At 60.6% G+C, this 22,489-nt stretch overlaps 1 protein-coding gene and 1 pseudogene across 1 annotated transcript; both read left to right on the plus strand.

Moving 5' to 3' along the window:
* The first annotated feature begins 957 nt into the window (after positions 1–957).
* Positions 958–6,420, plus strand: LOC115916188 (annotated as a pseudogene).
* Positions 6,421–8,264: 1,844 nt separating this feature from the next.
* On the plus strand, positions 8,265–9,151 carry CUNH19orf53 (chromosome unknown C19orf53 homolog). The gene is made up of 3 exons (XM_030969877.1): positions 8,265–8,388; positions 8,601–8,656; positions 8,731–9,151. The coding sequence occupies exons 1-3, from the start codon at positions 8,298–8,300 to the stop codon at positions 8,869–8,871; spliced, it is 288 nt and encodes a 95-aa protein (XP_030825737.1). The 5' UTR covers positions 8,265–8,297; the 3' UTR covers positions 8,872–9,151.
* Positions 9,152–22,489: the final 13,338 nt, after the last annotated feature.

Raw genomic sequence — 22,489 nt, forward strand, 5'->3', positions numbered from 1 at the left:
CCCCAACGCCCCTCAATGTCCCCCAATGCCCCCTCATTGGGTTCACCTCTCAATGTCCCAAACACCCTGGTTGCCCCCACTGTCCCCCAACTCCCCGTGCTGTCCCCACCTGTCCCCACTGTCCCCAATGCCCCCCGTGTGTCCCCGCAGTGTCCCCAACTCCCCCATGTGTCCCCACTGTCCCCACTGTCCCCACTGTCCCCAATGCCCCCCGTTTGATCCCAATGCCCCCCATGTGTTCCCAATGCCCCGTGTGTCCCCAATGTCCCAACTCCCCCCGTGTCCCTCCTGTCCCCCAGTGTCCCCAACTTCCCCCTGTGCTGTCCTCACTGTCCCTAGTGTCCCCCAACTCTCCCATGTGTCCCTCACTGTCCCCAACTCCCCCGTGTGTCCCCACTGTCCCCACGTCCCCAACTCCCCGTTTGTCCCCAGTGCCCCCTGCCCCTCATGTGTCCCCAACTCCCCCGTGCTGTCCCCCCAGTGCCCTCCATCTGTCCCCACTGTCCCCACTGTCCCCAACTCCCCTGTGCTGTCCCCACTGTCCCCAACTCCCCCAGTGTGTCCCCACTGTCCCCACTGTCCTAACTCCCCAGTGTGTCCCCAATGTCCCCAGTGTCCCCCAACTGGCCCCGTGTGTTCCCAATGTCCCCAACTCCCCCAGTGTGTCCCCAATGTCCCCCGCTGTCCCCACTGTCCCCAACTCCCCTAGTGTGTCCCCACTGTCCCCACTGTCCCCAACTCCCCTGTGCTGTCCCCAGTGCCCTCCATCTGTCCCCACTGTCCCCACTGTCCCCAACTCCCCTGTGCTGTCCCCACTGTCCCCAACTCCCCCAGTGTGTGTCCCCAATGTCCCCAGTGTCCCCAACTCCCCTGTGCTGTCCCCACTGTCCCCGCAACTCCCCCAGTGTGTCCCCACTGATGTCCCCAGTGTCCCCAACTCGCCCGTTTCCCCGCCAGGCCCGCCCGGCGCCCGCCATGGCGGCGGACGCTGCAGATGGAGATCCCCAACTTGGCAGCAGCATCCTGGAGTGCCTGAACGAGCAGCAGCCTGCAGGGGCTCTTCTCTTGGCGCCTCCGTGGTGGTCAAGGCCACGCTTCCAAGGGCGCACTGCCGCCGTGCTGGCCGCCAGCAGCTCCTACTTCGAGACCTCTTCCACAGCTCCAAGAGCGCCGTGGGTAGCTGCCGTCCGTGCAGCCGCCAGAGCTTCCAGCAGATCCTCAGCTTCTGCTACACCGGCCGCTCAGCATGAACGTGGCTGACCAGTTCCTGCTGATGTACACGGCGGGGCTTCCTGCAGATCCAGGAGATCATGGAGAAGGGGCACCGAGTTCTTCCTCAAGGTCCGTGTTGGAGTGGGGGTTCAAGGCAGGGGGAGTGGGCGATGTGAGTCCTTGATTGCTAGAAGGCTGATTTGTTATTGTATGATATGATATATGTTGTATTATTATATATGTTGTGTTACGTCAGTGGTTATATTGTGTAATGTCATATCATATAATATCATTATTATATTATATTAATATATAATATATATGTGTAATATAATGGAAGGAGGAAGATGAATCTGACTCCCATGTTCTAGAAGGTTTAGTTATTGTTATATTACATTACATTATATATATTATATATACATAATATATAATATATATAATAATTAATATATATTATATATATTATATATATAAAAAATATATAATATATATTATATATATTATATATACAATAATATTATATATAATATATATATATGTGTAATATAATGGAAGGAGGAAGCGATTAATTTTACTCCATGTTCTTATTATATTACTTAGTTATATATATATATTACAAAATATATAATATATAATATATATAATATAAATAAAATATATAATATATAATATATAATATATAATATATAATATATAATATATAATATATAATATATAATGCATAATATATAATACATAATATATAATACATAATATGTAATAATATAATATATAATATATAGAATATATATAATATATAGAATATATAGAATATTTAATTATATATAATTTATAAATATGATTATATATAATATCACACATATATATTAATATAGTATAGTAGAGTATGGTATAGTATAATATAGTATAGTATAGTATACTATATTATATTAATATATAGTATATGTGTAACATAATATTTTATATAATTATATATATATATATAAAAAATGTATATATAATGTAATGTAATAATAGTAAATCAACCTTCAGAGGAGTCCCACTCACTCACTCATTGCTCCCTCATCCTGCCCACCCTGCAAACCCCACAATTCCCTTTTCCTCCGAGCCTCCTCATCTCCCCGGGGAGGAGAGCCCTAGAGGAAAGCGACTTTTCCCCGGCAAACGAGAGCCGTGTGTTTGCAGGTGAGCTCTCCGAGCTGCGACTCGCAGGGCCTGCACGGGGACGACACGCCGGGCTCGGAGCCGCAGAGCCCGGTGGCGCAGACCTCGGCGGCGCAGGGCTGGCCGGCCGCGCTGCCGCTGGTGTCGCGGGTCAAGACGGAGCAGGGCGAGCCGGACGGCGTGCAGTGCACCTTCGTGGTCAAGCGCCTGTGGGACGGCGCCGCCAAGGACTCTCGCCCTCCCTTCTTCCTCCTCGCCGGGCGCGGCGGGCGGCAACAACGCAGCAGGAAAATGGCCAAGCTTCTCCGAGGCGGCGCCAAGGCCAGAGCTGGCCCGGGCGCCGCCGTACCGGGGCGGTGGCACCACGCCTGTCCCGGTGCCGGCCCCGGTGCCGGGCACGGCTGCAGACCAGACCAGCCCCGGGGGCACGTCCAGCGCCTACACCAGCGACAGCCCCGGCTCCTTCCACAACGAGGAGGACGAGGAGGAGGACGCGGGCGAGGAAGGCTCGGACGAGCAGTACCGGCAGATCTGTAACATGTACACCATGTACAGCATGATGAACGTGGGGCCTGCAGGTATGGGGGGGGCTCTGGGGGGGGTCCTTGGGGATGGGGGTGCGGCTATGGTGGAAACCCCGCCCTGTTCGGGGCGTGGTTAGAACGTGTGGGCGTGGCCTGGTAGGGCTGCCGGGGAGCCCCAAAGCCCCCTCCCCACAGCGCACAGAGCTCCATGCCCGTGTTTTCCCACCCTGTGCCCCCTCCCCAGCGGCAGAGAAGGTGGAGGCCCTGCCCGAGCAGCCGCCCCCGGAGCCCCGCGCCCGCGCCCGCCTGCGCCAGGACCTGGCGTCGCTGCCGGCCGAGCTCGTCACCCAGATCGGGAACCGCTGCCACCCCAAGCTCTACGACGAGGGCGACCCCGCCGAGAAACTGGAGCTGGTCACCGGTACTGGGGCAAACTGGGAGGGTCACACAGGGCTCCGGGGTTTGTCGGGCTTTGGGGAGGCTGCTGGGGAAGGCAGGAGCCTCGCCCGGAATGCAAAATATAAACCCCTCCCTTCCCCTCCGGATTGCTGTAAAATTTAATTTAAATGATAAACATTTAAGTTTTATTTTTATTTTTAAAAGGTTAATTTTTTTTATTTTTAAATTTATTTTATAATTCAAATGTTATGAATTGCAAAACCTCCCCCTCCCTCCGAATTGCCATAAAATTTAAATTATATGATATCATATTATATTATATTATATTATATTATATTATATTGCATATATTATATTTATTATATATATTATATTACATTATACTATATTATACTATGTTATGTTATATTATGTTATGTTATGTTATATTATATATTATATTATATTACATTATATTATATTACATTATATTATATTATATTATATTATATTATATTATATTATATTACATTATATTATATTACATTATTTATAAATGGGATTATATTATATTATATTATGTTATGTTATATTATGTTATATTATATTATATTAATTACATTACATTATATTACATTACATTACATTATGTTCTATTACAATATAATATAATATTCCAATATAAGATTATATCCAATACAATGCTAATATAATATAATATTTCCAAATGGGATGCTGTAGTTGCTAATATAATATAATATAATATAATATAATATAATATAATATAATACAATATAATATAATACAATACAATACAATACAATACAATACAATTCAATACAATACAATACAATACAATATAATATAATATAATATAATATAATATAATATAACGTAATATAATGTAATATAATATAATGTAATATACTATAATATACACTATCATATACTATACTATACTATAATATAATATAATGCAATATAATATAATATAATTAAATGTCATATAATATAATATAATGTAATGTAATATAATATAATATAATATAATGTAATATACTATAATATACTATACTATAATATAATATAATATAATGTAATATACTATAATATAATATAATATAATATAATATAATATAATTTAATGTCATATAATATAATATAATGTAATATAATATAATATAATGTAATATAATGTAATATAATATATATAATAAATATATATTTCTTAACAGAAGCCAGCTGGCACACAGAGGGCAAATAGAATACAAAATACGCGAATACGCAAATTTTGCTTTGCAATCTGGGCCAGAGGCCCCCCCTGAGCCCCCTGGCCCCCTGTCCCCAGGTACCAACGTGTACATCACGCGGGCGCAGCTGATGAACTGCCACGTCAGCGCGGGCACGCGGCACAAGGTGCTGCTGCGCCGCCTGCTCGCCTCCTTCTTCGACAGGTGAGACCCCACCTCCCACCAGGGGTGCCCCCTGCCCTCATTTGGGATGCCACAGGGGTTTTTTGGGGTTCCAAACGGGCGTTTTGGGCCGTGGCAGGAACACGCTGGCCAACAGCTGCGGCACCGGGATCCGCTCGTCCACCAACGACCCCAGCAGGAAACCGCTGGACAGCCGGGTACTGCACGCTGTGAAATGTGAGTGGGGGGCTCAGGGGGGGACAGCCGGGTGCTGCACGCTGTCAAATGTGAGTGGGGGGCTCGGGGGACAGCCGGTGCTGCACGCCAGTCAAATGTGAGTGGGGGGGTGGGGACAGCCGGGTGCTGCACGCCGTCTCAGGGGACAGCCGGGTGCTGCACGCTGTCAAATGTGAGTGGGGGGCTCAGGGGGACAGCCGGGTGCTGCACGCTGTCAAATGTGAGTGGGGGGCTCAGGGGTGGGGACAGCCGGGTGCTGCACGCTGTGAAATGTGAGTGGGGGGCTCAGGTGGGGACAGCCGGGTGCTGCACGCTGGAAATGTGAGTGGGGGGCTCAGGGGGGGACAGCCGGGTGCTGCACGCTATGAAATGTGAGTGGGGGGCTCGGGGAGCTCGGGAGGGATGGAGGGGTCAGGGGGCTTGGGGGAATGGGGGAAAGGGGAGAGAGAGGGGACCCCAGGAGGGACAGGGAGGGAATGGAGGGGGAAAGGGGAGAGGTGGAGAGGAGGGACCCCAGGGGGGGGACAAGGTGGGACAGGAGTGACCTCAGGGGGACACAAGGTGACACCAGGGAAGGGACAAGGTGGGACAGGAGTGACCTCAGGGGGGGACAAGGTGGGACAGGAGTGACCTCAGGGGGACACAAGGTGACCCCAGGGAAGGGACAAGGTGGGACAGGAGTGACCTTAGGGGGACACAAGGTGGGACAGGAGTGACCTCAGGAAGAGCACGGGGGAGCCCCAGAGAGGGCACAGAGGGGCACACAGGTGACCCCACAGAGACACCAGCCCACATTATTTCCCACCCAAACCCAACCCCCCTGGCTCCCTGATGACCCTGTCCCCGTGTGTGTTCCCCAGTTTACTGCCAGAACTTCGCTCCCAACTTCAAGGAGAGCGAGATGAACGCCATCGCGGCCGACATGTGCACCAACGCGCGGCGCGTGGTGCGCAAGAGCTGGATCCCCAAGCTGAAGCTGCTCATGGCCGAGGGCGACTCCTACACCTCCTTCATCAACGACACGGGCAAGCTGGAGCCCGAGCTCATGGGCCCCGAGCCCCCCTTCGAGGCGGGGGGGCCCGAGCCCGAGGGGGGGCCCGCGGGGGAGGGGCTGCAGTGACCCCCCCCTGAGCCCCCCCCGCCTGGGGATGGACCCCCGAAATGGGGAGGGGATTCTGCCCTGAAATGGGGGGGGGAGGGGGTGTGTGACCCACCCCATGACCCCCTCAATGCACCCGTGTAGGAGTAGGGACCCCCCCCCCACCACCACAGACAGGTGAGGGGTGTAGGGATCCCCCCCCGCCATTCCCCACCTGGGGACCCCTCCCCACAAATAGGGGGGGAGGGTCCCACCAGCAAGGGACCTGTGTGGTTTAGGGACCCCCCCCCCCCTCAAAGGCAGATGGGCACTCCCAGGGGCAGGGACCCCCCCCTCAGGGGCAGGGACCCCACACTGAGGCCCCCGTGGGTCCTGTCCCCTCCTCCCCTCAGAATTTGGGGGTTTTTGGGGGGGGGAGGGGCAGCAGCCTCTCGGCACAAGCGCAGCTGCCCCCTCCAGCATTGGGGGGGCCCAGACGGGGGGGGGGTCTGGGGTCTTGTGCCCCCCCAGGGCCCCCCCCCGTTCCCCTCCAGGCACCCGCATGTGTGTGTCCCCCCCTCCCCCCCCCTCGTGTCCCCACCCCAGGGACCCCCCCATGGCTCTGGGCAGCCCCCCCCGCATGTGTCCCCCCCCCCCAGGTGACCTCTGTGCCCCGCCCCTCCCAAGGTCACGTGTCCCCAGGTGTGTGTCCCCAGGTGTGTGTCACAAAGTGGGGGGTCCTCACCTGTTTGTGTGTGTCCTCCCCCCAAATTGGGAGGGGTCCCCCTTATTGCCCCCTCCCCCCTCCCCAGGCTGGGGGGGGGACGACGACACTGTGTGTGACTGGGGTGGGGGAGGGGGACACGGGCCCCCCTTCCCCCAGGGCTTGGTTCTCAGGGGAAACTGAGGCACGGTTTGGTGGGAACCCCCTGGGAGTGATCGGGGGGGGTCACCAGGAGCCTCCCCCCACCCCACTCGGCCCGGGGGTCCGGGGGTGTCCCCAGGTGTGTCCCCCCCAGGTCTCCTGACGTTTGGTCAAGTGCCTTACCCGCCCCTCCCCCCGCGCTCCCTCCGCGTCTCCGCTGCCCCCCCCCCCAGCACGGGGTGGGGGCGCAGGGACCCCCCAACCACCCCAACCCCCCACGGCCTGGGTTCCCCCTTTCACCCCCCCCATCCCCGTGCCTCAGTTTCCCCTTTTTCCTCCCGAGCAATGAGGGGGGAGGGGTCTCCCTGCTGCCCCCCAGCCCCCCCCAAAATCGGGGTCCATCTCTTCGTTCTCCCCCTTCCCCTCTCGTTGCTGTACAGAATTTGGGGGTTGGGGGGCGCATGGACCCCCCCCCGAACCCCTCCCCCATCCCGTGCTTGGCTTCCTTGGGGACCCCTCCCCTGCCCCCCCCCAGTGTCTGTCCTGTGTAATGAAGTGCCAAGACTCCCCCCATCCCGGACACCCCCCAGGGGCCCTTCTGGAGCGCCCCCAGACCCACCAGGACCCCTCCCCACTCCGGGACCCCCAAAGCCCCCGACGCTGGAGGTTGCACATGAACTGCTGTTGGGCGCGAGGGAGCGTGTGAATAGTGAAAATAAACACAGAGTTTGTAACAGCCGCGCCCCAGCACCCCCAAAAACGGCCCCGGGGGCTGGGAAAATGGGGGGGGGGGGGGCCTGAAAAACCCCGGGGGGGGTTCGCAGGGGTGGTTCCGCCCCTTTTTGCCCTTATATGGGCATGCGGAAGCGGATTTCCCCGCCTTGTCCCGTGCGTGGCCCCGCCCCTTTTCCCAGTGACGTCAGCGCTGCCTTATATGGGCATGGAAGTGGCGGGGGCGGGGAGGGGATCCCCGGGTGGGGGAGGACGACACGGGGGGCGCAGGGACCCCTAAAACCAGGGAAGGGGGCCCAGGGTCAGCGCTTTGCGGCAGTTTTTACGACAGTCGCGCAAATTCCATCCGAGGGGGTGAAATCCCCTCCGGGGGGGACTCCATGAAATCCTCCAGGACAACAGGAACGCGTCGGGGGTCCAGAGGGTCCTGGAGGGGCTTAGGACACTCTGTGGAGGTCCTGGGGCACCAATGCCGCGGTATATCCCGACATCCATTGTGGCAAAATTGACCCGGTATATCCCAGCACCCTTTCCGGCACTTCCGCCCCGGTACATCCCAGCACTCTTTGCGGCATTTTCGCCCTGGTATATCCCGACACCCTTTGAGGCAGAAACGCCCCGGTATATCCCACAACCCCTAGCGGCATTTTTTCCCCAGTATATCCCAGCATGCCCCGCGCTCCCTCACGGCCGCCATGGCGCAGGGCCGCCCCAAGGCCGCGGCCAAGCGCCCCAAAGCGGCGGCGGCAGCGGCGGTCCGGAGCACTCGGGGCCCGCGGAAAGGAGGTGCGGAGGCTCCCAAAGCCCGGGGAACGCGGCCCAGACCGATCCGGGGGTCCCTCCGCGGATCCCCGAGATGGGGGCGGGACCAGGCCTCAGGCACTGGGGCTGTGAGGGAGGCCCCGGTTGGGCGGGAGGGTCCCGGTGAAGCCCTGGGGGGGTCTCCGGTGCCCTCCTGAGGGGTCTCGGGGGTCTGATCCCAGCCTCGCTCCCCGCAGGCCGCACCATCGCCCCCAAGAAGCTCCGCGTGATCCAGCAGCAGAAGCTGAAGAAGGTGAGGAGGGGTCCCTGAGGGGGCTGGGGGGGTCTCGCTGTGCCCCCCCTGACCCCTCCCCGATGTTCTGGCAGCGGCTGGAGGTCGGGATCCGGATGCGGATCGAGCAGGAGACCGTGCAGCGAGCGCAGGGAGCGCTGCCCAAAAAGCTGGCGCTGGTCACGGCGCCCAAGGCCGGCAAGGACAAGGACAGAGCCAAGAAGGGCCGCGGCTGAACCCCAAAAATCCCTGGGTAACGAGCCCTGAACCCCCCTCAGCGAGCCCCATAAGGATTTGGGGGAGTCTGGGCTGACAACAGCCCCAAAACCCCCGGGGAACGAGCCCTAAACCCTCTCTGGGGGGATCTGGGGGAGTCCAGGCTCTCCTGAGCCCCAAAACCCCCCGGGAACGACCCCTGAACCCCCCTCAATGAGCCCCACAAGGATTTGGGGGTGTTCAGGCTGTTCTCAGCCCCCTCCCAGTAAATAATAAAAGAGATTTTTTATGTCCTGCCCACCCCCACGGGGCCGTGTTTGATTTTTTGGGGCGTTGCAGAGGAGAGTGGGGAGCTCCTGGAGGGGATATCTGGGGAGGGGGGCGAACATTGGGGGTGTCCCGGGGGTCTCGAGGGTCTCTGCGTCCCCAAGGGGGTCCCGCTGTCCCCCATTGGGGGGGTGTCGGTGTCTTCAGGGGGTTCTTGGGGATCCTGGGGGTCCTTGAGAGGCTCCTGGGGAGAGTTTCGAGGGGGTCTCGGTGTCCTTGGGGAGGTCTCGGTGGGTCTGGGGGCGCTCTCAGTGCGTTCCCGGGGGTCTCCCGGGGCTTTGGGGGGCTCCCGGTGGGTCTGGGGGTGCCCTCGGTTCATTCCCGGGGTTTCCCCGGTGGTTTTGGGGCGCTCCCGCCCCTCCCGCGTTTCCCGCCACCGCCACAACTTCATGAATGGATCCCAAGCCCCGCCCCCGCCCTCACTCCACTCTGATTGGTCACCCTCGCTCTGATTGACAGCTCACCCCGCCCCGCGCTGATTGACAGCCGAGACATCACGCCAGCCAATAGGAGCGCAGCGGGGGCGTGGCCACAGCTTAAAGGCGCCGCGCCCTTTTTTTTTTGGGCGGGGCAAATCCACGTGTTGAGCCTCCCCTCCCCCCACCAAGGGTGTGGCCGCTCCGAGGGCGTGGCCAACACCCAAACCACGCCCCCAATGACGTCAGGGAAATTCCCTGGAATCGGCGCCGCCGCGTTTATTTTGGGAAACAAACAGGGAACGGTTGGGGGAGGGGCTGCGCGCCGAACCCTCCCTTCCCCCTCCGGGGGCCTCTCGTGGGCGGGGCCCCCCCCGGACCCCCCCAAAAATCCTCCCGTGACTCACCCGGAGCCGCCGGGGCTCGCCCGGGACCGGGAAAGGGGAGGGAGAGAGAAAAACAGTGAAACCCCCCCCAAGAAAAGTAAAAAAAAAACCAAATTCCCACCAAAAACCCCCTGGATCCCCCTCCCCCCCAAAAAACTCAAAATTCCCACCAAAAACCCCTGGACCTCCCCCCCAAAAAAACCCAAAACCCCAAAATTCCCACCAAAAACCCCCTGGACCCCCCGCAAAAAAACCCGTAAACCTCAAAATTCCTCCCCAAAACCTCAAATTTCCCCTAAAAACCCCTGGATCCCCCCCAAAAACCCCAAGGCCCCCACCAAAAATCCCCCCAATCCCCCCCAAAAAAAACCCAAAAAACCCCAAATTCCCCCCAAAAAAAACCCCAAACCTCAAAATTCCTCCTCAAAAAAACCCCAAAATCCTGTGACACCCCCCGTAATTTTGGGGATTTTTAGGGTCTGGGCGAGCTCAGGGATTGACAGAAGGAATTTTTGGGGAGGGGTCTCGTGGGGAATTGGGGACCCCCGGGGGGGTTTTTGGGGTGAGGGGGCCCGACCCCTGTTCCTGCTGAACTGAGCCAGTTTATCCAAAGCAACTGCAAATCAGCTCAGCGGGCACCGGGGGCGGCGCCCGGGGGCGGGGCCCGGGGGTCCCAAAATTTGGGGGTCCCACAAAATGGGGAGGGGTCCCACAAGGTGTGGGGGTGAGTTTTGTGTTTCCATCATCCTACAAAACTCTGAATTTTTGGGGTGGAAATTCAGGTTTTTAGGGCGATCCCGCTGCTCTAAGCGGGGGTTTGGTTTGTTTTTTCGGGGGGGGGGCGTCTAAAATTTTAATTGGTTTGAAATTTTTGTTGTTTTGGGGAGGGGGTCGTCCCTCAGCGCGGGTAAAAGGGGGCGGGGGCGGAACTTAGCCACTGTGAACACGGCGCTGCTGGACTCTGTTCACAGGTGGGCTAAGCCCTGCCCCCCCAGCACCCCAAAAAAACAAACCCAAAAAACCCCAAAAATAAAATAAAAACAAAAATAAAAAACCACCCAAAAAAATCCCCCTCCCCTAAAATGTAAAATCAAAACAAAAATCCCCCTCCCCAAAAAAATCAAATCAAAAATCCCCCTCCTCAAAAAATAAAAACAAAAATCCTCCTCCCCCCAAAAAATAAAAACAAAAATTCCCCCCCCCAAAAAATAAAAATCAAACAAAAATCCCCCTCCCCAAAAATAAAAAAATAAAAATCCCCTCCCCAAAAAATAAAATAAAAATAAAAATCCCCCTCCCCGGACGGGCGGTGGGGGCTGGGGCCCGTTGGAAATCCCTGGCAATGTGATTTTGGGCAAAAAAGGTAAAAAATCCCAAAGCCAGGAACCCCGGCGGGCAGCAGCGGGGTGGGTGGGGGAGGGGAGGGCTCGGACCCCCAGTGGTGGGGGAGGGGTGAGGAGGGGTCAGGGACCCCCCCCCAAACCCCCCCCTCAAGGTGAGGGTCCCGCTGGTCCCGCGGCGGCGTCCGGGCGAGGAGGAACCTGTGGGGAAAAGGGGGGAAAATGAGGGGGGGTCTCACCTGGGGGGGCTCCAGGTGGTTTTGGGGAGGTCCAGGGGGGTCTCCAGGTGTTTTTTGGGGGGGTCTCCAGGTGTTTTTTGGGGGGGTCTCCAGGTGTTTTTTGCAGGTCCAGGTGAGCTCCAGGTAGTTTTGGGGAGGGGGGGGGTGGTCCGGGGTAAATTCAGGTGTTTTTAGGGGCTCCAGGTATTTTTGGGGGGATCCAGGGGGGGGTTCAGGTGTTTTTGGGGAGTTTTGGGTGTTTTTGGGGGTCTCCAGGTGGTTTTGGGGTTCCAGGGGGGTCTCCAGGTGTTTTTGGGGGGGTCCAGGGGGGTTTCAGGTATTTTGGGGATCTCCAGGGGGGTTTCAGGTATTTGGGGAGAATCCAGGGGGTCTCCAGGTGTTTTTGGGGGGGTCTCCAGGTGTTTTTGGGGGTGTCCAGGGGGTTTCAGGTATTTTGGGGATCTCCAGGGGTTTCGGGCATTTTTGGGGGTGTCCAAGGGGGTCTCCAGGTGTTTTCGGGCATTCCAGATGTTTTTTGGGGGGGGGGTCCAAGGGGGTCTCCAGGTATTTTCGGGGGTGTCCAGGGGGGTCAGCGTGGAGATGGGGACACGGAAGGGGACGGTGGCACCGGGACAGGAGCGGCGCCACAAAACTGCGACAGGCTTGGGGGACACTTCAGGGGGACAAAGTTGGGGACACAAAGTCGGGACAGGCGGTTTGGGGACACCGGGAGAAGGGACAAAGTTGAGGACACGGGACAAAACCGGGACAGGGGGTTGGGGACACAAAACCGGGACAGGTTTGAGGCCGCCACGCCGCGACACGGCTGCGGTGGCTGTCCCCAACCCCAGCCCCGTCCCGTGCCACGTCCCCAGTGTCCCCTCGCTGTCCCCTCGCTGTCCCAGCCCCTCCAGATGTCCCCAAGGTGTCGCGACCCGCGTGTCCCCCCCCGGTGCCACCACCCCCGCTGTCCCCCCTCCCCAGCCATGCCCGGTGGCCGCTCCCGGTTGTCCCCGATGTCCCCGGGGCTCTGCAGGCGCCATGTGCGACCCACGAGGCCCCGCCCTGTCGTGACATCAGCGTCGTCACGACAACGGGGCGACTTCAAAGGGAATCGGGTGGAACCGGCCCAAAAAATGGGGGTAAACAGCGGCGGCGGCGGCACCGGGGGGGGGGGCGGGTTTAGGGGCGCCCCCACCCCATCTCCACACCGGGGGTCGCGACTATCGCGACAGTCAGCGGTGTCGCCGGTACCGGACGTGGCGGCACCGCAACGAGGCTGGGAGGGCTCGGGGGTCCTGGGATTTGGACCCCCCCCCCTAAATTTTGGGGTGGTGGTTTGTTTTAGGGGGGGGTGCCCCCTGGTTTTTGGGGGCCCCTCCCGGTGCCCCCCCCCCGGCGCCAGGGCGGTGCCGGTTCGGCCGCCCCGACCGGCTCCGGCTCCCGCGGCCCCGGGCGGGGGCGGCACCGGGCGAGGAGGCGGGGGGGGGGTTCTGGGGGGGGGCCCGGTGCCAAAATTCCCAAATTTCCCAAATTCCCAAATTCGGCCCCAAAACCGGAGTGGGGAAAAGCAGCGGCGCCGCCCGGAATGCGGGAATTTGGGGAGGAGGGGGGTTTGGGGGTCCCATGGGGGTTTGGGGGTGTGGGAGGGGGCTCGGAGGGTTGGGGGTCCCAAGGACAAAGGGGTGAGGCCGGCGGGGGTGTTGTGGTTTTTGGGGGGATCTCAAAGATGGGTCTGGGGGCTGCGGTGGTGAGGGGGGGGTCCCACACCGACCCCGAGGGGGTTTGGGGGTGTCCAGGCCCCGGGATGGGGGGGTCTGTAGGGTTTTGGGGGTCCCACATCGGCAGAGGGCTGAGATTTGGGGGTCACGCCAGGTGAGACCTGGGACCCCCAAACCTGGGGGGGCTCCGTGGATTTGGGGGTCCGGGCGAGGAGGGGGTTGAGATTTGGGGTTCCAATGTGGGCGGGGGGTCTGCAGGGTTTTGGGGGTCCCAGACCGGGGGGGGGTCATGCCGCGTGAGGTGTCCGGAATTTTGGGGTTCCCAAACTCCCTGAGTTTGGGGGTCCGGGCGAGGGGGGGTGGGTTTGAAATTTGGGGTTCCCGGATGGGGTAGGGGGGTGATCTATGGGGTTTGGGGCCGGGTGGGGTGTCTGGAATTTTGGGGTCCCCAAACCGCAGCGGCTCCCTGAGTTTGGGGGTCCGGGCGAAAGGGTGGGTTTGAAATTTGGGGTTCCCGAGTGGTTTAGGGGGTGATCTGTGCGGTTTGGGGCTCTCATGCCGGGTTTGGGGTGTCCGGAATTTAGGGGTTCCCAAACTCCCTGAGTTTGCGGGTCCGGGCGAGGGGGGTGGGTTTGAAATTTGGGCTTCCGGGGGTGATCTATGTGGTTGGGGCTCTCATGCCGGGTTTGGGGCTGGGGGTATCGGGAATTTTTTGGGGTTCCCAGGCCCGGGGCGGCTCCGGCGTCGCTCGGGCCAAGCGGGGGCGGGGGCGGGCAGGGGCCGCCCCGTCCGCGCCCGTCGGCGCCGGGGGGAAAGGATGAATCACCCGCCCGGCGCCACCGCCCCCCCGGTTCGTCCTCCCCCCCGCTCCGCCACCACCACCGCCACAAACCCAACAAAACCCCCCCAAAAAAAACCACCCAAAAAAAAAAAAACCCCGAGCTCCGGTAGCCTCGGGCCGTCGATGGGCACCGGCGGCAGCCCCGGGGGAACGCGGAGCGCTCCCGGCGCGATGTGGCGGGACCCCGCGGGCCCTTCCCGCCATGCCGGGCACGAGGCCACGGCCCCGGCCCCGCTCTCCCGCCGCCCCGGAACCTTCCAGGGGCTTCCCCGTTACTCACCGGCACCGGGCGGGGGTCCCGGGGGTGGTGGGCGGTGAAGGGGAAGGGGGGGAACTCCCGGTGCTGGGGATGGGGATGATGATGATGATGATGATGATGATGGTGGTGGTGGTGGTGGTGGGGAGGGGTCCCGGCCATGGGGGGGCTCCCGGGGGCTCCCCCAAGTCTCTGAGTTTTACTCCAAGAAGGGAAACGCTTTTAAACGTTTCGCTCCGCCCCGGGAGAGACGAGGCCGCGGCGGCGGCGGAGCGGGGGGGGAACGGGAAGGGAGGGGAGGGCGGGGGGGGATGGAGGAGGGACCGGGTTTGGTTCCGCCCGCCCCGGGACCGCCCCGGGACCGCCCCGGGAGAGCGCGGACCCCTCCCGGGAACCGCGAATGGGCGAGCGGCGGAGCGAGCCCCGCACGGAGCCGAACGGAGCCGAACGGCACCGAACGGAGCCGAACGGGGCCGAACGGGGCCGAACGGAACCGAACGGCACCGAACGGAACCGAACGGCGCCGAACGGAACCGAACGGAACCGAACGGAACCGAACGGGGCCGAACGGAACCGAACGGAACCGAACGGAACCGAACGGAACCGAACGGAGACGAGGAGGAGGCGGCGGAACCGGGATGGAGAGGGGGGAGAAGGAGCCTCGTGCCCCATAAAAAGGGGGATCCGTGCCCCATGTGCCCCATAGAAAGGGGGATCCGTGCCCCATAGAAAGGGGATCCGTGCCCCATAGAGAGGAGGGGGTCAGTGCCCCATAGAAAGGGGCATCAGTGCCCCATAGAAAGGGGACTTTGTGTGCCCCATAGAAAGGGGATCCGTGCCCCATAGAGAGGAGGGTCAATATCCCCTGGAAAGGGGAATCCGTGCCCCATAGAAAGGGGACTTTGTGTGCCCCATGGAGAGGGGGCTTTGTGCCCCATGTGCCCCATGGGGAGGGGGCTTCATGCCCCATGGAAAGGGGGCTCGGTGTCCCATGGGGAGGGGGGTCAGTGCCCCACAGAAAGCGGGTTCAGTGCCCCATGGCGAGGGGGATCTGTGCCCCACGGAAAGGGGGCTTCGTGCCCCATAGAGAGAGGGGTCAGTGCCCCATAGAAAGGGGATCTGTGCTGCATGTGCCCCATGGCGAGGGGATCAGTGCCCCATGTGCCCCACAGAAAGGCGGCTTCATGCCCTACGTGCCCCACAGAAAGGCGGCTTCATGCCCCAGGGCACAGGGACTGTGTGCCCCACAGAAAGTGGGTTCCCTGCCCCATAGAAAGCGGGTTCAGTGTCCCATGGCACAGGGACTGTGTGCCCCACTGAAAGGAGGTCCAGTGCCCCATGGCAAGGGGGTGTGGTGCCCCACGGCACAGGGTCTGTGCGCCCCACAGCAAGCGAGCTCCCTGCCCCATGGCACACCCCACATCGAGCACCTCCCGTGCCCCACAGCCGGGACACCCCACGTCGATCCCCGTGTGAGCCCCATAGCCGGGTCCGGTGGGGCCGGGGGGCTCGGTGGGGCCCAGTGGGACCCGGGGAGGGCCCGGTGGGGCCCGGGGGGGGGGGCTGGGGTCGCCATGGCGATGCTGCACACACAGACATTAAACAGAGTTTTATATCGGAAGTAGCGAAACCACAACGCGTCAGCGCTGCCGCGGCGCCAGCCCTGCCCCACACCCAGCCCTGCCCCACGGCCCTGCCCCACACCCAGCCCTGCCCCACACCCAGCCCTGCCCCACGGCCCTGCCCCACACCCTGCGGGCCCTGCCCTATAGCCCTGCCCCACACCCAGCCCTGCCCCCACACCCAGCCCTGCCCCACGGCCCTGCCCCACACCCCGCGGGCCCTGCCCTATAGCCCTGCCCCATAGCCAGCCCTGCCCCACTGCCAGGCCTGGCACACACCCCCAGCCCTGCCCCATAGACTGCCCCATAGCCCCCTGCCCCATTGCCAGCCTCCCCGTGCTCCCAGTGCCCCCCAGTACCCCCAGTCCCCCCTATTTACCCCCACTGCCCCCCAGTGCCCCCCAGTGCCCCCCAGTGCCACGTCCCAGTCCCGTGCCCAGTGGGGGGCGGTCAAGGGGGGGGGGTCCCGTGTTTAAAATTAGCGGCTGGCAAAGGGGGGGGGGGCACGGGGGCGGTGCCAGATGTGCAACAGCTGCCAGATGTGGGGCAGGACCGGGAAGGGCCTGGGGGGCACTGGGAAGGACTGGGGGGATACTGGGAGGAACTGGGGGCACTGGGGGGACTTGGGGGGACACTCAGTGCTGCCCGCATGGCGCTGCCAGCACCTGGCACCACCTGTGCCCACACCTGTGTGCCCACCCACACAAGCCCACGGCAGGGCCATGGTGGCCACAGCGGTGGCACCGTCGTGGCAGCGCCAGGCCTGTTGGTCACAGGTAGCCGTGGTGGCCTTGGTGGCCCCATGGTGGCCCTGGTGGCCCCGTGGGCTCAGCAGTGGCCCCTTGGTGGCCCCGTGGGCTCATTGTGAGTCCCGTGGTGGCCACAGCGGCCCCGTGGGCTCAGCGGTGTCCCCGCTGTGTCCCCGGTGTCCCCGTGGGCTCAGCGGTGTCCCCGCTGTGTCCCCGGTGTCCCCGTGGGCCCGGCGATGGCCCCGCTGTGTCCCCGGTGTCCCCGTGAGCCCGGCGATGCCCTTTCTAGGCAATGGCAGCGGCCCGGGCAGCGCCCACGCGCCGCCGGCGCATTCCGAGCGCCTGAGTCACACCGGGAGGAGCGGCCCGAGCGGCCCCGGCGGGGCCCGAGCGGCGGGGAACGGCGGGAACGGCACGGCACGGCACGGGATGGGATGGCACGGAACGGAGTGGCAGGGCACGGAATGGCAGGGCAGGGGTGACGCTGGCACGGCACGGAACGGAGTGGCAGGGCACGGAATGGCAGGGCTGACGCTGGCACGGCACGGCAGGGAATGGAATGGCACGGAAGGGCAGGGAGTGGCAGGGCATTGACAAGGGTGACACTGGCACGGCAGGGCATGGCATGGCAGTGACACGGGTGTCACCAGCATGGCATGGCACTGCATGGCAGGGCATGGAATGACAGAGGTGTCACCAGCATGGCATGGCACGGCATGGCAGTGACACAGGTGTCACCAGCACGGCACAGCACAGCAGGGCATGGCATGGCAGTGACACGGGTGTCACCAGCATGGCATGGCACTGCATGGCAGGGCATGGCATGGCAGTGACACGGGTGTCACCAGCATGGCATGGCACGGCATGGCAGTGACACAGGTGTCACCAGCATGGCATGGCACTGCATGGCAGGGCATGGAATGACAGAGGTGTCACCAGCATGGCATGGCACTGCATGGCAGGGCATGGCATGGCAGTGACACGGGTGTCACCAGCATGGCATGGCACTGCATGGCACTGCATGGAATGACAGGGGTGTCACCAGCACGGCACGGCCCAGGCATGGCCCAGCACTGCACGGCATGGCATGGCAGTGACACAGGTGTCACCAGCATGGCATGGCACTGCACGGCAGGGCATTGACAAGGGTGACACTGGCATGGCAGGGCATGGCATGGCAGTGACACGGGCGTCACCAGCATGGCATGGCACTGCATGGCAGGGCATGGCAGGGATGGTGGGGGTGACACCGACACTGGCACGGCACTGCATGGCAGTGACACGGGTGTCACCAGCACGGCACGGCACGGCAGTGACACGGGTGTCACCAGCATGGCATGGCACTGCATGGCAGGGCATTGACAAGGGTGACACTGGCACGGCAGGGCATGGCATGGCAGTGACACGGGTGTCACCAGCACGGCATGGCACCGCATGGCAGTGACAGGGGTGTCACCAGCACGGCATGGCACCGCATGGCAGTGACACGGGTGACACTGGCACAGAACAGGGCACAGCATGGCACTGCCACAGGTGACACCACCATGGAACGGGGCACAGACCCCTCAAATACGGCTCCGGGGGTCCCCAATACGACTTGAAGTGTCCCCAATATGAGTCGGGGGTCCCCAATATGAGTCAGTGGTCCCCAATATGGGTCAGGGGTCCCCTCTATGGGTCAGGGCGTCCCGATGTGGGTGGATGAGTCCCAATATGGCTCGGGGGGTCCCCAATATGGCTTGATGTGTCCCCAATATAGGTTGGTGGTCCCCAATATGAGTCGGGGGTCCTCAGTATGAGTTGGGGGTCCCCATATGGCTCAAAGTGTCCCAAATATGGGCCAGGGATCCCCAATATGGGTCAGTGGTCCCCAGTATGACTCAGGGGTCCCCAGTATGACTTGAAGTGTCCCCAGTATGGGTTGGGGGGCCCCAATATGGCTCCATGTGTCCCCAATATGAGTCGGGGGTCCTGATATGGGTCAGGGGTCCCTAATAGGAGTCAGGGGTCCCCAGTACGGGTGATTGGGTCCCGATATGAGTCGGTGGTCCCCAATATGAGTCGAGGATCCCCAATATGACTTGAAGTGTCCCCAATATGGGTGAGTGGTCCCCAATATGAGTCTGGGGTCCCCAATACGGGTCGGGGGTCCCCAATATGGGCCAGAAGATCCCAATATGAGTCGGTGGTCCCCAGTATGAGTCAAGGGATCCCAATATGAGTCGGTGGTCCCCAATATGAGTCGGGGGTCCCCAGTACAGGTTGGTGGTCCCCAATATGAGTCGGGGGTCCCAAAATATGTCGAGGATCCCCAATATGGCTCGGAGTGTCCCCAATATGAGTTGGTGGTCTCAGGATAAGTCAGTGGTCCCCAATACAGGTTGGGGGCCCCCACTATGACTAAAAGTGTCCCCAGTATAGGTCGGGGGGGGGTCCTAATATGAGTCGGTGGTCCCCAATACGAGTCGGTGGTCCCCAAAATGAGTCGGGGGTCCCCAATATGGCTCAAAGCGCGCCCAATATGGGTCAGGGGTCCCCAGTATGGGTCAGGGGTCCCCAATATGAGTCAGGGCATCCCCAGTATGAGTCAGGAGGTCCCGATATGGCTCGGGGGGGTCCCCAATATGACTCGGGTGTCCCCAAAATGAGTCGAGGGTCCCCAGTATAGGTTGGTGGTCCCCAATACGAGTCGGGGGTCCCAGTGTGACTCGAGGGTCCCCCCCTGCTCTCTCCCGTTGCCCCGGCGGCGCCGCTGTTTTGGCGGGGCTGAGTCACGGCCGTGACTCACCGGCACCGGCACCGGCACCACCGGGCGGGGCCCGCGGGGGCGGCACCGGGGGGGGGGGACGGGGGTGTCCCCAAAGGGGGGGGAGGGTCTCCGGTTGGAGGGGGAGGGTCCCGGGCCCCTCCCATCCCCAAATCCGCCTTTTCCCGCCAAATTTTTATGGTTAACCCTCCCAGATGTCCCCAAGGTGGGGGGTCCGGGGGGGTCCGGGTGGGTCCGGGGGGGTCCGGGGGGGTTCGGGAGGGTCCGGGTGGGTTCGGGAGGGTTCGGGGGGGTTCGGGAGGCCCCGGGGGTGTCCCGGGGGTCCGGGGTGACTCAGTCCCGAACCACGCGGCCGTGACTCACCCGGGCTGGGACCGGCGGGTCCGGACAAAGGCGCTTTCATTGCCATCCCCCCCCCACCTCCTCGACACCCCCCAACCCCCGCAGACCCCCCCAAAAATCCTTTGTGGGGGGAATCACCCCCCTTCCCCCCCCCTTCGTTCAAGCCCCGACTTGTGGGGCCCGTGACTCACCGGGTGGGGCCGGACCGGACCGGGGGGATTTGGGACCCCCGGGGCCCCCCCAGGACCCTCCCGGGATGAAGCGCAGCGGCTCTACCCGAACCCCCAGCTTTCCGTGCCTCAGTTTCCCCGCTCACATCCCGCCGGACCGCGCCCCGCTCCCCAAATATTTCGGGGGGGGGGGCTGCTGCGGTTTTTGGGGAACGCGGGGGTCTCCATCCACCTGCAGACCCCCCCTGCGCTCCCCGAGCCCCCCCGGGTGGGCGCGCAGGGGTTAAAGGGGCTGCGGTGCCTTTAAATGAGCGGGGCGGGGCTAAGAGGGGCGTGGCGGGGCTGAAAGGGGAGGGCGGGAGCGGAAAGGGGCGTGGCCATGCGCGCGCGGGGGGGAGATGGCGGCCAATCAGCGTTGAGGAGGAGGGATGGTCGGGAAATGGGGCGTGGCCTACGGGATGAGCGGAGCCACGCCCCCCGTCAGAGTTTGGGGACATCTGGGGACACCCCAGCCACACCAGGGGGTCTCACAGTTTCCCAGCCTGGGACAGGAGCAGATTTGGGGTCAAATCCGGGAGATTTGGGGTTCAGCCAGGCAATGACACCCTCCCCCCCATTTTTTTCTCTTTTCCCCAATTTTTTTACCCCAAATTGTTTTTTTTCCTGTTCCTTTGGGGGTCCTGGGGATCTTGGATGGGAACAGAAAATCCCAAAATCCAGAGCAGGGACAGATCCTGGATCCTGGATGGGAGCAAATCTCAAAATCCCACTGGGATCCCCACAAAACCAGGGACAGATTCCGGATGAGAGCAGATCCCAAAATCCAGGATCTGGGATTCCCAGGAGGGATCCTCACAAGAGCAGGGCCAGATCCTGGATCCTGATGGATGAGAAGAGATCCCAAAATCCAGAACAGGGGCAGATCCTGGATCCTGCCCGAGAACAGATCCCAAAAATCTAGAAAATTACCAGATCCTGGATTCTGGACAAGAGCAGATCCCAAAATCCAGAACAGGGACAGATCCTGGATGAGAACAGATCCCAAAATCCAGGATTTGGGATTCCCAGGAAGGATCCCCACAAGAGCAGGGCCAGATGCTGGGTCCTGCTGGATGGAGGCCAGTGTGGGATCCCCTGTCCCACCGGGGAATCCACTCGGTGAGTTTGGGGTAAAACCACCCCTTTTCGGGTGCTCCCATGCCCCCCCCTACAGCATCCCGATGATTTTGGGATGACCCTCCCTGGGCAGGAATTTCCCAACCCCACAAATCGCCCCCAGGATTTCCCCGAAATGCCCAAGACCCGGCGATCTTCCCCCAAAACCGCTCCTGGGGATTTCCTGGCCTGGCCCCCGGGGGCGGGCGGCGTTTATCGCTGTTTATGGCAGCAATTACGGAAAACTGCGGCGATTAACCCCAAATCCCCCAAAGGCCGCGACGGGCGCGTCCCGCCCGTCTGGAGGCGCAGACCCCCCGGCGCTGACCGCGTGTGGGAGAGGCCGCTAGGCCCCAACCGGAGGCACCGGGACCACCGGAGACACCGGCACTGGGAATACTGGGACAGAGCGCTGGGGCGTCCAGCTCCACACCAGCAGCAGCACTGGCCGGACAAGCCAGGAGAACTGGAGGAACTGGGAGCACTGGGAGCACCGGAGGAACTGGTACTGGGAGCACTGGGAATACTGGGACAGAGTGCTGGGGTGTCCAGCTCCACAGCACTGGGAGCACTGGCCGGACCAGCCCCACACCACGCCAGGAGAACTGGAGGAACCGGGAGCACTGGGAGCAGCGGTGATAGCGGTGCTGGAGCACTGGGAGCACTGGGAATACTGGGACAGAGTGCTGGGGTGTCCAGCTCCACAGCACTGGGAGCACTGGGAATACTGGGACAGAGTGCTGGGGTGTCTAGCTCCACAGCACTGGGAGCACTGGGAATACTGGGACAGAGTGCTGGGGTGTCTAGCTCCACAGCACTGGGAGCACTGGGAATACTGGGACAGAGTGCTGGGGTGTCCAGCTCCACAGCACTGGGAGCACTGGGAATACTGGGACAGAGTGCTGGGGTGTCCAGCTCCACAGCACTGGGAGCACTGGGAATACTGGGACAGAGTGCTGGGGTGTCCAGCTCCACAGCACTGGGAGCACTGGCCGGACCAGCCCCACACCACGCCAGGAGAACTGGAGGAACCGGGAGCAGCGGCGACACCGGTACCGGAGCACTGGGAGCACCGGAGGCATCGGTACTGGGAGCACTGGGAGCACTGGGACAGAGCACTGGGGTGTCCAGCTCCACACCACCAGCAGCACTGACCGGACAAGCCCCACGCCACGCCAGGACTGGGGACATCAGAAGCATCTGGATCAAGGAGCCACATCCAGCCACGCGCCATGCGGGTGACACCAGAGGTGACACCAGAGGTGACACCAGAGGTGACAAAGCCACACCAGAAGTGGCACAGCCTCCCTGTGCAAGCACGAGGACGC

The sequence above is a fragment of the Camarhynchus parvulus genome, unplaced genomic scaffold (genome assembly GCF_901933205.1).
Source record: "Camarhynchus parvulus unplaced genomic scaffold, STF_HiC, whole genome shotgun sequence".
NCBI classification, from domain to species: Eukaryota; Metazoa; Chordata; class Aves; order Passeriformes; family Thraupidae; genus Camarhynchus; species Camarhynchus parvulus.